Consider the following 12,649-nt stretch of genomic DNA (forward strand, 5'->3'; position numbering starts at 1 on the left):
AAATGTAACTGGAACTATTAGCTGTATAAATGGATATAAAAAGAGAACTTACTACCTTTCTCACAGTTATGATGCCAACTTGGTAATTAGGATCAGTGTTAATGTCAAAGACATCCAGTCCATCTCCATCTACAAAGCTGTATTTCATTTCAGCATTAATGCCTTCATCCAGATCTTTAGCAACAACACGGCCCACAGTGGAGCTGACTGGAGCGGACTCCAGCACACTCATCTGATAATGTTCTGGCAAGAGAAGTGGAGGGGGAGGGGGAAAAAAACATGACTGGAACAAAAACTGTACAGGATTTCAGAGGACTGGCCACTGTCAACAAATCCAGCAGTCTGAAGAGAGGTCCAGTTAAAGGTTCTTTTTTCCAGGCTGAAAAGCAAAGGGTCATCTCTATTTAGGAAGCCATCACTAATTTGGATTTGCCTTGCTGAGTTTCAGTAAGCTGCCTGTTAGGGGCATATTTAAGTGATTTTCATCAAAACATTTTCATCAGTGCTTCCAATGGCAACTCAAAATGAAATGAGAGCAGAATTAGTGCATAACTGATCTGATTTAAAAGCAGGCCTGGGGAAAGAGAGAACTGCAATTTAATAAAGTAGTTTTTTTTAAAGTACAAATACTATGCTTATGATATTACCTGCCACCCTAGCTCAGCTCCATGCTTGAACAATCTCTCTTAACTATACCATTTATTTAACTCTATTCTAAATGACAGCATCAATGATGGGGCCTGATGTCATTTATTACCATTTTCCCTAATCCATAGGATTGATACCAAGTCTCTCCACTTGATGTTTTAAAAATAGAAATGACATCAATAACATACATCAAGTCAGACTTGATTAACAAGGGTAAGAGGAGGAAGAAAATAAAAAGCAATATGCAGTGATGGTTTTGCTGGAGAATGCTCTCAGCTGAGTATGGTTTTAGCAAAGCAGAGTATGTAAAGGCAGGAGGAGAAAAGGAACAGACAAAAGTGTTGAAAACATTAAAAATAACTAGAGTATCAGGCTGTTAGTCTAAGAAAATATGGGCATTGCTCAAGCCACTGAAGTTAAAGGGAGTCTTTCCATTGACTTCAATGGACTTTGCTTAGGATCAGGCATTAGGGGATGCATTTAGAGAAGGGCATGATGAGCCAAATCTTGCTTTGAGTTACACCAGTGTAAATCCAAACTAAATCCAAATCCTTTCTGAAATCATCATATGCCTTAGACTTTAAATACTCTTTTGGTGAGTTCAGTTGAATTTTTACTGGGGAACAGTCTACATGCAAAACTATTCCATACTGTTCAGCACAAACAACAGACTCTCTCATAAAGAGGAGAGGCTAAACAGAATTGCTGAATTAAATCCCTTTCTCTCTCCTCCCTCCCAGCCTTTGAGACAGACATCCTTCCATGCTATGGATGAGAAAACAAATGAAGTAGTACATGGAAACCTACTTGCAAAGGCCTGCAGTATGTAATCTAGGGATAAGGAATGCCCCTGATTTTCCTAAATTTAAAAAGGAAAACCAAAACCATAAATACCAAAAATAAATAGTTTTTTTTTAAAAGAGGTCAGGGATACAGCTGGTCAATAATTTTTTTATTTTTTGGTTTGGAAAATGTCAATTTGTCTAAACTAAAACTGTTTGCAGGAAAGGGTCAGTTTTGACAAATATTCTGATTCATTTTTTTTTTAAATTTAGAAATGTCAGAATGGGATGCTTTGACATTTTCTAAACAAAGTTTAGTTTTTCACTTTGAAAAAAACCTTTTCATTAAAATAAAATTTTAAAATGTCAAAATTAATACATGTTTTGAAATTATTGAAACAAGAAAAAGATCTGACATTTGTTTTGGATCATCAGTTCTCAGATTTTTTGGGGGGATTTCGACTTTTCACCCTGTTTTGAGACAGTAAAAAATTTCAAAAATGCTCAGGAAGATAGGAAAATTGTTTGTACCCTACTCTAGTCATGGATTGATTCCATTTGAAAAGGTCAAAGTAAGTGCAGATATTCATCATGCAAGTATTTCAACCCATCTTCCCTCTTCGGTAACATTGTAATAAAGCAGATACTCACTCTGTGGAAACCTGGGTGGATTGTCATTGACATCAGAGAGGGTGATGTTGACTTTGGTTGTCCCAGCTAATCCTCCCAGCTGTCCACCCATATCTTTGGCCTGGATAATCACTTCATAATAGTCTTTTGCTTCTCTGTCCATGTTCATTAGAGCTGTTCTAATTAAGCCTGTAAGATTTTTTTTAAAAGGTTTTAGGACAGAAAAGAAATTCTGTTTAAACAATATGCAAAACAGGACAGAGCTGGTTTTAATAAAAAACAAGTAAACACAATTGCTCTTAATTTAAAAGAATGGGGTCAGACTCTGCTTTCAATCACACCAGTGTAGATTTAGAGCGATTCAAATGAAGCCAATGGAGTTACTTCACATCAATTCCAGTGTAAATTGGAACAGAATTTGGCCCTCAGTCTCCATTTTGTTTCCTATGGATATTCTATTCTAACTTACATCTCAGGGTTGGGAACACAGAAATTGCTATTGGTAATCATGCAAAAATCCACAATGCCGTCTACTTTCTTTTATGGTAACATTACTGCAAAAGAACATGAGGTGGCAGCAATACTTCTCTTATAGAGTCTGCAAAGAGCCATCCGATGCAATTACTGCCTTTGCTGATTCACTAAAGCAGATTGTTGTTTTTGGTTATAAAAAAAGGAACTCTCAAGGCTACAGCTCTCTGGACTTTTAGATCATGCTTCCTTAGCTCTCTCTCTTGGTCTCCTGCTTCAGGGATTCTGGTAGTGTAACTGACCTCTTCTTTATTTAGGCTATTCTCATCCTCACCTCAGCACCTCCCTTCCCTTCTTAAGGATTTAAAGTCTTTTTCTCTTTTCTTTTTTTTTTTAACTACCTGACTGCCCTTGCTGAATTCTACATACTTTTAGTGGTTACTTTTAGCAGACACACTGTGTGCGGGGCTTAACAAAACAACACTAAAATGATACTGCAGTGGCAACTATCATCCTATATACTAAAAAAGAAATAGAGACTAATGCAAACAATTCACAAGTGCACTGTTTAAATGTTGCCACCTGCAGTTTTTATGAGCCTGATTCTGCAAGAAGTTGAGCACTGCCCATTAAATGCTGTGGATCTTCAATTCCCACTGGGATGTGAAAGTGCTTAGCATCTTTGCAAAATGGGCCCTCTGTGTGTGAATACTTTATAGACTGTGTCCCCTCTCTGCCCCTTAATACAGCAAATGTCCTCACTTCATCCTCCTAGAAATCCTAAGTATCTGAAAACAAAAATGATTAAGGGGTTACTCATTCTATGGTTTATAACCCGAATACTAAATAAATAGCTCTGTTTTGTCTATGTATAATAGGGCTCAGGAAAGAACAAAGTGTATCTAAGTTTCTTCTTGGATAATGGACATATTTCATGTACTGGTAACTTTCAAAAGTGAGTTATATGGTTTTTCTTTTTCTTTTGTTCCCCTAGGGTTCAACAATAAATATCCTCTCATGAGTTTCTGACCTTAACACTACAGTTGGCCCCTGGGAGTTGTCAAAAAAATGTATGATTCCTCCTATGATACAGACATTATGTGGGTGTGTGTCATATGTAGTGTCCTGTGCATAAATCTAGGGCTATTAATAAATAAACCCTTACGTAGGACTACTCCAGCTAACTACATTTGTTTGCTTCTACTTTCTTACCTCTATTGGTATAAAGGTTTTTTAACACGTGGATTTGTGTACCAGATCTGCTGAAGACTTCATTGAAATGATAGCCTACAAGAATAGTAACAGCAAAAAATAAACCCAACTCCACTAATGCAGAATTTGGTAATTTAGATGAATATGCTACTGCAGATAGCATATTCTTGCTCTGAAGATCTCTATCGCAATGATGCTTAACCTCCAACATAAAACTGTTCTATTCTGGCTCTTATATAAAAATAAGACTCGTGTAGCGTGTTTTGTCTTTTAACTTTCTTTCTGCCCCAGTAGTTTTCTTTCTTTCTTTCTGCCCCAGTCCTGTGTCCATCCGGTTTTTAATACTCACTGGGTGTTTCCTTGAGGAAGAATGTGGTCCATAGTGAATGAAAGCTAAGAGAAGTCATACATTTTGGCTGATTCCTTGTTGAAATAAAATACCTGTTCTGGAGTCCACAGAGAAATATGGTTGCCCCTGGAGAATACTGTAGACTACTCTGGCACTGTTCCCATAGGTTGGATCATCAGCATCTGTTGCTGTCACCTGGATAACAGAGGTGCCTGAAAAACAAAACAAAACCCAACAACAGGGTAGACCCTTATTAAATTCACATCTGGGAAGAAAGAAAACAGTTCTAACTAGTTTCAATCCATAATAAATGTTCTATTATATTGTATCTCATAGATTCATGGATTACAAGGCCACTGTGAGTATCCTATTCTGACCTCTACTATAACATAGGCCATAGAACTTTCCCAAAATAATTCCTAGAGCACATCTTTTAGAAAAACATCCAGTTTTGATTTAAAAATTGTCAATGATGGAGAATCCACCATGAACCTTGATAAACTATTCCAATGGTTAATTACGCTCACTTTAAAAAATTATGACTTATTTCTAGTCTGAATGTGTCTAGTTTCAACTTCCAACCATTGGATTATGTTATACCTTTCTCTCCATTGAAAAGCCCATTATTAAATATTTGTTCCCCAAATAGATATTTATAGACTGAAATCAAGTCACCCCTTAACTTTCTCCTTGTTAAGCTAAATAGATTGAGCTCCTTGAGTCAATTAGCTGTTACCACTCAAGAAAGAGATCTTGGAGTTATTGTGGATAGTTCTCTGAACACATCCACTCAATGTGCAGGGGCAGTCAAAAAAGCAAATAGAATGCTGGGAATAATTAAGAAGGAGATAGAAAATAGGACAGAAAATATTATGTTGCCTCTATATAAATCCATGGTATGCCCACATCTTGAATACTGTGTGCAGATGTGATCACCCCATCTCAAAAAAAGATATACTGGAATTGGAAAAGGTTCAGAAAAGGACAACAAAAATGATTAGGGGTATGGAATGGCTTCTGTATGAGGAGATTAATAAAACGGAGAATTTTCAGCTTGGAAAAGAGATGGCGAAAGGGAGATATATTGAGGTCTATTAAAATCATGACTGGTATAGAGAAACTACATAAGGAAGTGTTGTTTACTATTTCTCATAACACAAGAACTAGGAGTAACCAAATAAAATTAATAGGCAGCAGGTTTAAAATAAATAAAAGGAAGTATTTCTTCACACAACACACAGTCAACCTGTGGAACTCCTTGCCAGAAGATGTTGTGAAGATCCAAGATCATGACTAGGTTAAAAAAAGAACTAGATAAATTCATGGAGGAGAGGTCCATCAATGACTATTAGCCAGGATGGGCAGGAATGGTGGCCTAGTCTCTGTTTGCCAGAAGCTGGAAATGAGCAACAGGGGATGGATCACTTGATGATTACCTGTTCTGTTCATTCTCTCCCCTCCTCAACCCTTTTCAGAATCACTGATTCCCAGGATAGAGTTTCCCAGCCTGCATCCCCAAAATATGGCCTGCATTCTTTGTTCCTAGATGTATACATTTACATTTAGCCATACTAAAATCCATACTGTTTGCTTGCACCCAGTTTACCAAGCAATCCAGATGCCTCTGAATCAGTGACCTGTCCTTTTTCATTATGTATCAACTCTCCCAGTTTTTGTGTCATCTACAAACTTTATCAGTGATGCTTATATAATTTCTTCCAGGTCACTGTTAAAAAACGTTCAATAGTGTAAGGCCAAAAACCTATCCTTGCAGGATCCCACTGAATACAAATCCGTTAGATGATGATTCCCCATTTACAATTATATTTTGAGACCTATCAGTTAGCCAGTTTTTAATTCAGTTAATGTGTGCCATTGTAGTGAGGTGTCTTGACCTCCCTCTGAGATTGACCCCTGTCCACCTTCTGATGGGTAGAACCAGGACATCTGCACTCACCCCACTGGAAGCCAAGGGGTGGGACAGGAAATATAAAAGGCAAGCTCTGCAGCCCAGCTGAGCTGGAGCCACAAGAGGAGACAGATGCCTCCTTCCTGCAGCTGGTGCCTAAAGAGGATCCCTGCACTGCTAAGGACTTAACAGAGCTGCCCACTGCTAGGAATTTTGAGGAATTGCTGAGACTGCCATTAGCCGTATACCCTGGTGAGACAGAGGATGAACCTGAGACACAGGTACACCATGCAGGGAATGTAGGAAGTAGCCCAGGGACACCAGATTGTAGTCCAGTTGTGTTGTTGTCTGAATCCAAGTCAGCATGGTTTGGCTAAATCCCAGTGGTAGAACACTCCACCACTCTTAGGGCTGTGGGATGAGTCCTTGTGGAGTGGGGTGGAACCGGGTCCCCCTACTGCTCCCTGCTGCCAGCCTCCCCACCTTATGGCAAGAGGCCTGCATTTGCCTGCCATCTGCAGAGCTAGGCTGTCAGACTGCTTGGTGCTCCACCTTTCCTGAAGGCCAGTGCCCCTACACTGTGTGTGGTGCTCCGCCCTACCTGTAAACACACAACAGATGATTTAGCTTGCAGTATTTCTTTGTCAGCATTATGCCACCACAAAACAATTGTTTCTTCCAAGGAAATGAAAAACTGACAAAATTGGAAAAAAATACTTTCCATGTTTACTAGAAGTTTTACATGGAAAGGTGTTTTCCTGTTTTGCTCAGGTCCCAGAAAGCCTCCTGTTTGCATTCTGGCTGTACTGCAAAAAATATCCAATAAATTCTTCTTTGATCCCATTCTTTCTAACAGCATAAAACACATTGGGTCAGATCTTTGGGTCCACTAAGCTAAACTTGATGCAGGATGAGAAAAGAGTGGAAGTCAAAGGTGGCTTAAAGCTAGCTTTGCACACCTTCAATCCTGGGGGCAGCTGGGGGAAATTACGACGTCTGGTATAAGCTAGATCAGGCTCAGAGGTGCTCTAACCTTCACTGACTCAGAGTGGGTGTCCAAGAGACCATTACACACATGCAGATTGTCAGAGCACAATACATTCAAGCTATGCCCTTTCCTGCCCCCATCTTTCCCTTGACATGCCTCCTATGCTGGGTGGGGCCAGCAACTGGTGATGTAAACCAAGTACACTTGCTTGCAGCAGCCAGAGATGGTCTAGAAAAGGTTTTCCCAATGCTGCAGAACAAAGGACCCAAAGTAGAGGCCAAAGACTTGGGTAATTTGTGTACTGGTGATTAATTGTAATTTGCTCATAATGAAAATTATGTTATTAAATTCACCTTACCTACTGGTGACATTTCTGGAACTGAGGCTACATAAGGTCCATCCAGGAACTTGGGTTCATTGTCATTGATGTCTTGGATTTTGATGATGAACTCTGATTCTGGTTCCATTGGCCTGCCTGTCCGTCTGTCCAGGGCCTGAGCCCTCAGAGTATACTGGGACCTCTCCTCTCGGTCCAATCTCTGAATGGCATGAATGTCCCCAGTGGTATCATCGATCGTAAATACAATGCCAGCTCCTTCTCCTGAGAGAATGTACTTGATTGATCCATCTCCTCTGTCCATATCGGAATGGAGCTGCAAAAAGTAACACAATCTAATCAGGATACAAGCATGGAGTGTATGTGGTGAACACCGCCATGAAAATTAGTTTTCAGAACATTTTGGTCTCCCTATTGAAATCTACTGGTTTTAGAAACTTTTTTTCTTTTTTGTTGTTTAAATATGGAAGGATGCAAATAATTCAAACAGCAGAAGTGCAAAGTTGAGGTTAACCTCCCCTCATTTCTACCCCCAAATCTGTACCGTGGAAAAAAGGAGGAGGCAACCAAACAAGAATGCTCTTGGGGTTTGATTCAAAGCTCATATAAGTCTGTGGGAGTCTCTCTTTTGACTTCAAAGGGTTTCAGATGAGGCCCATACTCAGCTAAGACAATGGTCCCCAAACTTTTCAGATCCACGGGCCTCGCCCCCCACCCTCTGAGCCAGGCCGGGAAGCAGACAGGAATCAGGGATCTGAGGCTCAGGCCACATCTGGGGGTATTTCTAGTAGCAAAAAATTGAACACCCTAGCCCTGCCCCTTCCCCAAGGCCCTGCCCCCGCTCACTACATTTCCCCCTCTTTCTGTGGCTTGCTCTCCCTCACCCTCACTCACCTCACTTGGCTGGGGTGGGAGGTTGGGGTGAGGGAGAGGGTGAGGGCTCTGATTGGGGTTGCGAGCTCTGGGGTGGGGCCAAAAATGGGTTCAGGGTGCGGGAGGGGGCTGCGGGTTGAGGCAGGGGGTTGAGGTGTAGGAGGGGGTGAGGCCTCTGGGCTGGGGCCAGGGATGAGGGGCTCCAGGCAGGGGGGTGGGGCCAAGGAATTTGGAGTGCAGGAGGGGCCTGTGGGTTGAAGCAGGTAGCTTGGGTCCAGGAGAGGGTGAGGGCTCAGGACTGGGGATGAGGGGTTTGGGTGCAGGAGAATACTCTGAGTTTGGGGGGGCCCAGGGCTGGGGCAGGGGGTTGGGGCTTGGGGGCAATTTTACCTTGGGTGGCTCCCGGTCAGAGGTGCAGCGGGTAAGGCAACCCCACCTGCCCGCCTAAGAGCCAGATCTTCTGGCTGCTTCCGGAGCACAGCGCGGTGCCAGCCAGGACAGATAGGAACTAGCCTGCCTTAGCGCCACCAACCGGACTTTTAACGGCCCAGTGGGCAGTGCTGACCGGAGCTGTCAGGGTCCCTTTTGGACTGGGTGTTCCAGTTGAAAACTGGACACCTGGTCACCCTAGCTGGGGGGTGGGTCTGGGGCCAGGGCCAGATGCAGTGCTGCTGCTGGCGGGAGGCCAGGCGTGGGACTGGGAGCTGAGGCTGTGGCTGGAGGTGGCACCAGAGCAGGGCTGGGTGGTGCTCCCCCTCCAGCCCCCTGGAGGCTGACCTGGGCCCCCCCGAACCCCCATGGATGTTCGTCTGCGACCCCTAGGAAGGCACGCCCCACAGTTTGGGGACCTCTGAGCCAAGGCTTAGGAAAAGATAGGGTCAAAAAACATGCAGAATGACTTTATACTTTCTAAAGAGGTTTAAAAGGAATGAGAATGTCTGTTATAAAATATACCCTGGGCAAAAGAAATACTGGACTAGAGAGAAAATACACTAAGGGCTTGTCTATAAAGCAAGTTACTACCCAGCAAGCCAGGTTGTGAATCTACAGTGCACCAACTTGCCGTGCAGTAATGTCACATGTGGACCTTCTACAGCACACTGAAAGTTTGCCAAGCTGCACTCCAGGTTTTTCAGTATGCTGTATCAGTGTCCACATGGGATGTCACTGCACAGCTAACTGGTGAGCTACTGCACAGCTAACTGTGCAAGCTGATGCTTGCTGGGCAGTAACTTGTCGTGTAGACAAGCCCTCAGTCAACTAGTGAATGAGGAGTGGAATGGAGTGAATGACTCAATAACTTCTGTGATGCAGAACTTCTTTAAAAAATTGTCTCTAACAAGAAAAATAAAGCTGGAGAGCTAGGTAATAAGGCAGGTAGAATAAAGTAGCTATTATGAAAGTTGTTTGCAGTGTTATAGCCAGGTTGCGCCCAGGATATGAGACAGACAAGGTGTATGAGGCAATAGCTTTTATTGGACAAAGTCTTCTCTTGGTGAAAGAGACAAGCGTTAGAGCTCCACAGAGCTCTTCTGCTGTGAAAGAGACAAGAAGTTGGTCCAATAAAAGATATTGCTTCACCCCTCTTGTTTCTATTATTAAAGAACAGGTAAGGCAAGCAGTTTGGAACATTTGAGTATATACAAGCTAGCCTGTGGATTTTAAATGCATCCCAGAGTTTTAAATAGAATTAACAAATGAATTTGCTGCATGACTGGTAAACAGTTCTGAAAAGTTGTGGCTAACTGGAGACACAACCAAATACAGAAGAAAACTAAATGTTGTACTAATTATCTTCAAAACCAGGTACAAGAGTCACCCTGGTAATTACCATTCTGCTAAACATCTAACCCTAGTGAAATATTACAACAAATATTAAGATCAAACAATTCATTTAATTTCAATTAAAACACATTCCTTAAATACTTTGCTGGATTGGGGCTTTATAGCCTGATGAAATCAATGAAACATGAGATCAGGCCCGAAGCATTTAAAAGATAATAGAACCATGAATAATAATCAGAATGGATTTATGAAGAATAGCTTTTGTTTGTCAAGCTTGATTTTTTTTAAATATGTATTTGCAACACTGGTGGATGAATAAACAACGGTGGGCATAATAGCCCAGCTTCAGCAAAGTAGTTAAGCACTTTCTTAACTTTACACATGTATAAATATTTTGATGAGAAGGGCCGCATAAGTGTGTCACTGAACTGTGACCAACAGGAGCAGCATTGGTCTAGTGCAGTGGTTCTCAAACTAGGGGAGCCGCTTGTTCAAGGAAAGCCCCTGGCAGGCCGGGCCAGTTTGTTTACCTGCCTTGTCCACAGGTTTGGCCGATCGCAGCTCCCACTGGCCGCGGTTCACTGTTCCAGGAAAGCGGCGCGGGCCGAGGGACGTGCTAGTCGCCCTTCCCGCAGCCCCCATTGGCCTGGAACGGCGAACCGTGGCCAGTGGGAGCTATGATCGGCCGAACCTGTGGACACAGCAGGTAAACAAGCCGGCCTGGCCCGCAAGGGGCTTTCCCTGAACGAGAACCACTGGTTTAGTGGACTGAACAACAGCAAATATCAAGGGCGAAGGGGAATTGTTTAGAATAGTAAAATGGATATAAACAGAAGCAATAGGATGAAACTACTAAAGAAGAAATTTAGGTTGAAAAGCAGGAACCAAGTCCTGATGGTGAGATTTATTAGTCAATGGAATATACTTCTGAGGAAAGTGGTGGAATCCCATCTTGGGGACATTTAAAATTAAAAACTGACAAAATTCTACAAATATACATGATAAAATAACCTCTGATTTCAATATAGAAGAACCTCAGATTTGTTGGGGGACTAAGTCACCTTATACTACCTGTCTCTAATTCCTGTGGTCCAGACTGTAAGTCCCTGTGGTCCCATTGTTTCAACTGAGGTATGTCAATTTGCATTTAGCTGTGGATCTGGCCCTGTGATTCTATACATTTTTGGAGGCTATTTTTCTCCCTAACTTATCAGGGTACCATGTATGACCTATGCAGACCTTGAGCCTACCCCTGTAAAATTTAGTGGACATTTCACATTAATTTAGATGAGAACTAGATTGTGCTCTGATTCAGCAAAGCTGTAGCAGCAATGGGAGTGCCACCACAAAGCTGTTTAGAATATATAGGTTAGCTAAATAGAGGTTTACCAATCACTAGTGTTTCCTCTAAAGGACATTGAAATTACATGAGGCAGTAGATTTATTTTATAATCCAATCCACATTTTAGGGTGAAAAATGTGTATTAAAATATGTAAACTTCTATTTCTTTTAAAAAGTGTTAAAGCACATTTTAGGGTCCTTCTCCCCACAGACTACCTGATCCCTTTAAAAAAAATCCACTTCTATTGGCTTTACTCTGAATCACACTGGTTTAAAAGTTACAACTGGAGCCTTTTTTTTATTACATACTGAAAAACCAAAAGGTTCAGATGGTGACAGTGAATTTGTTTGGTAATTGATATTTCATTTAACCACTTTGCTGCTGGTCTCTGCTATGGCTACTGTGGAATCAGACAGTGTTCTTTGGAATCTTGACATTTCTCTGGAACACTAGTATTTCATAGTTGATGCATCAGTTAAATGGGGGAAGAACAGGAAAACCAGCTCCATTCAGCATCAACAAAAAAGCAGTCAAATTCAGATTACTGTTACCAGTATTAATACAGATGCCACCCTACAAACTAGCATATCTTTATAAAATGGTATCTGGTGATTAATTAAAAAAGACACTAGTTGTCATCTTTTGCTCTACATACCTATAACTCAGAATATCAATCCAGACGCTAGTAAACGGGACTTTTCCAGGAGGAGACTATTGTAAAATTTGATTCAGAACTACTTAGCCACTTTCTACTCTTTTTAGGGTTTTTGGTATTGTGTATTAGCATAACCACTTGGGTAGGTGTAGCTGTCACATTTGGCTATGGCAGAGAGAAAGAAATGTTTCTGGTGCATTAATAAAAAAGCATTAATTAAATAGTAAATAAAATAAAATATAGGAAAGTGCACTGTAATGTTCGAGCAACTTGAAAAAGGCATTGAGCCACATTCACTACTAAATTATATCCCCTGTACACAATCTGATTTGAAATCAATGGTGTAAATTTGGCCAATTAATAATAATTTTAGGATAATGGAGGGTTTCCTACTCTGCAGTTGTGTGTTAAGAGTACTGTGTCCCAAGCAGGCTAGCTGTTATGCTGCAAAACTGCTGTTGGCATTACCTATTGTTTCCAGACAAAACGAGGAGGACAAGCCTAAAAGTGAATTGTGTGTGTTTGGAGGGATAGGGGGAAGAAACTGAGATTTCTTCTGCAATGCGTTTAGCATTTTGAAAATAAAGGTTCTATCATTCCAGTCTATACTATAAATCTAACAGATTTCATCATTGCAGAAATAGAAGATCACATCACTGCAGTGACA

At 41.4% G+C, this 12,649-nt stretch overlaps 1 protein-coding gene across 4 annotated transcripts in view; it reads right to left on the reverse strand.

The window, feature by feature from the left end:
- The window catches only part of CDH20 (cadherin 20), a 158,875-nt gene that overhangs the window by 36,492 nt on the left and 109,734 nt on the right, over positions 1-12,649 (reverse strand). For all 4 annotated transcript variants that reach the window (XR_006279067.1, XM_038391466.2, XM_038391468.2 and 1 more), the window contains 4 exons: positions 7,348-7,642; positions 4,185-4,304; positions 2,082-2,249; positions 56-243 (listed from right to left, as the gene is read on the reverse strand). Coding sequence is in view for 3 of the 4 variants with exons in the window: in XM_038391466.2 (XP_038247394.1) it covers positions 56-243; positions 2,082-2,249; positions 4,185-4,304; positions 7,348-7,642 (771 nt within the window). In the remaining variant the exon portion in view is untranslated. The remainder of the gene's footprint in view (positions 1-55; positions 244-2,081; positions 2,250-4,184; positions 4,305-7,347; positions 7,643-12,649) is intronic.

The sequence above is a fragment of the Dermochelys coriacea genome, chromosome 2, assembly GCF_009764565.3.
Source record: "Dermochelys coriacea isolate rDerCor1 chromosome 2, rDerCor1.pri.v4, whole genome shotgun sequence".
Taxonomy (NCBI): Eukaryota; Metazoa; Chordata; order Testudines; family Dermochelyidae; genus Dermochelys; species Dermochelys coriacea.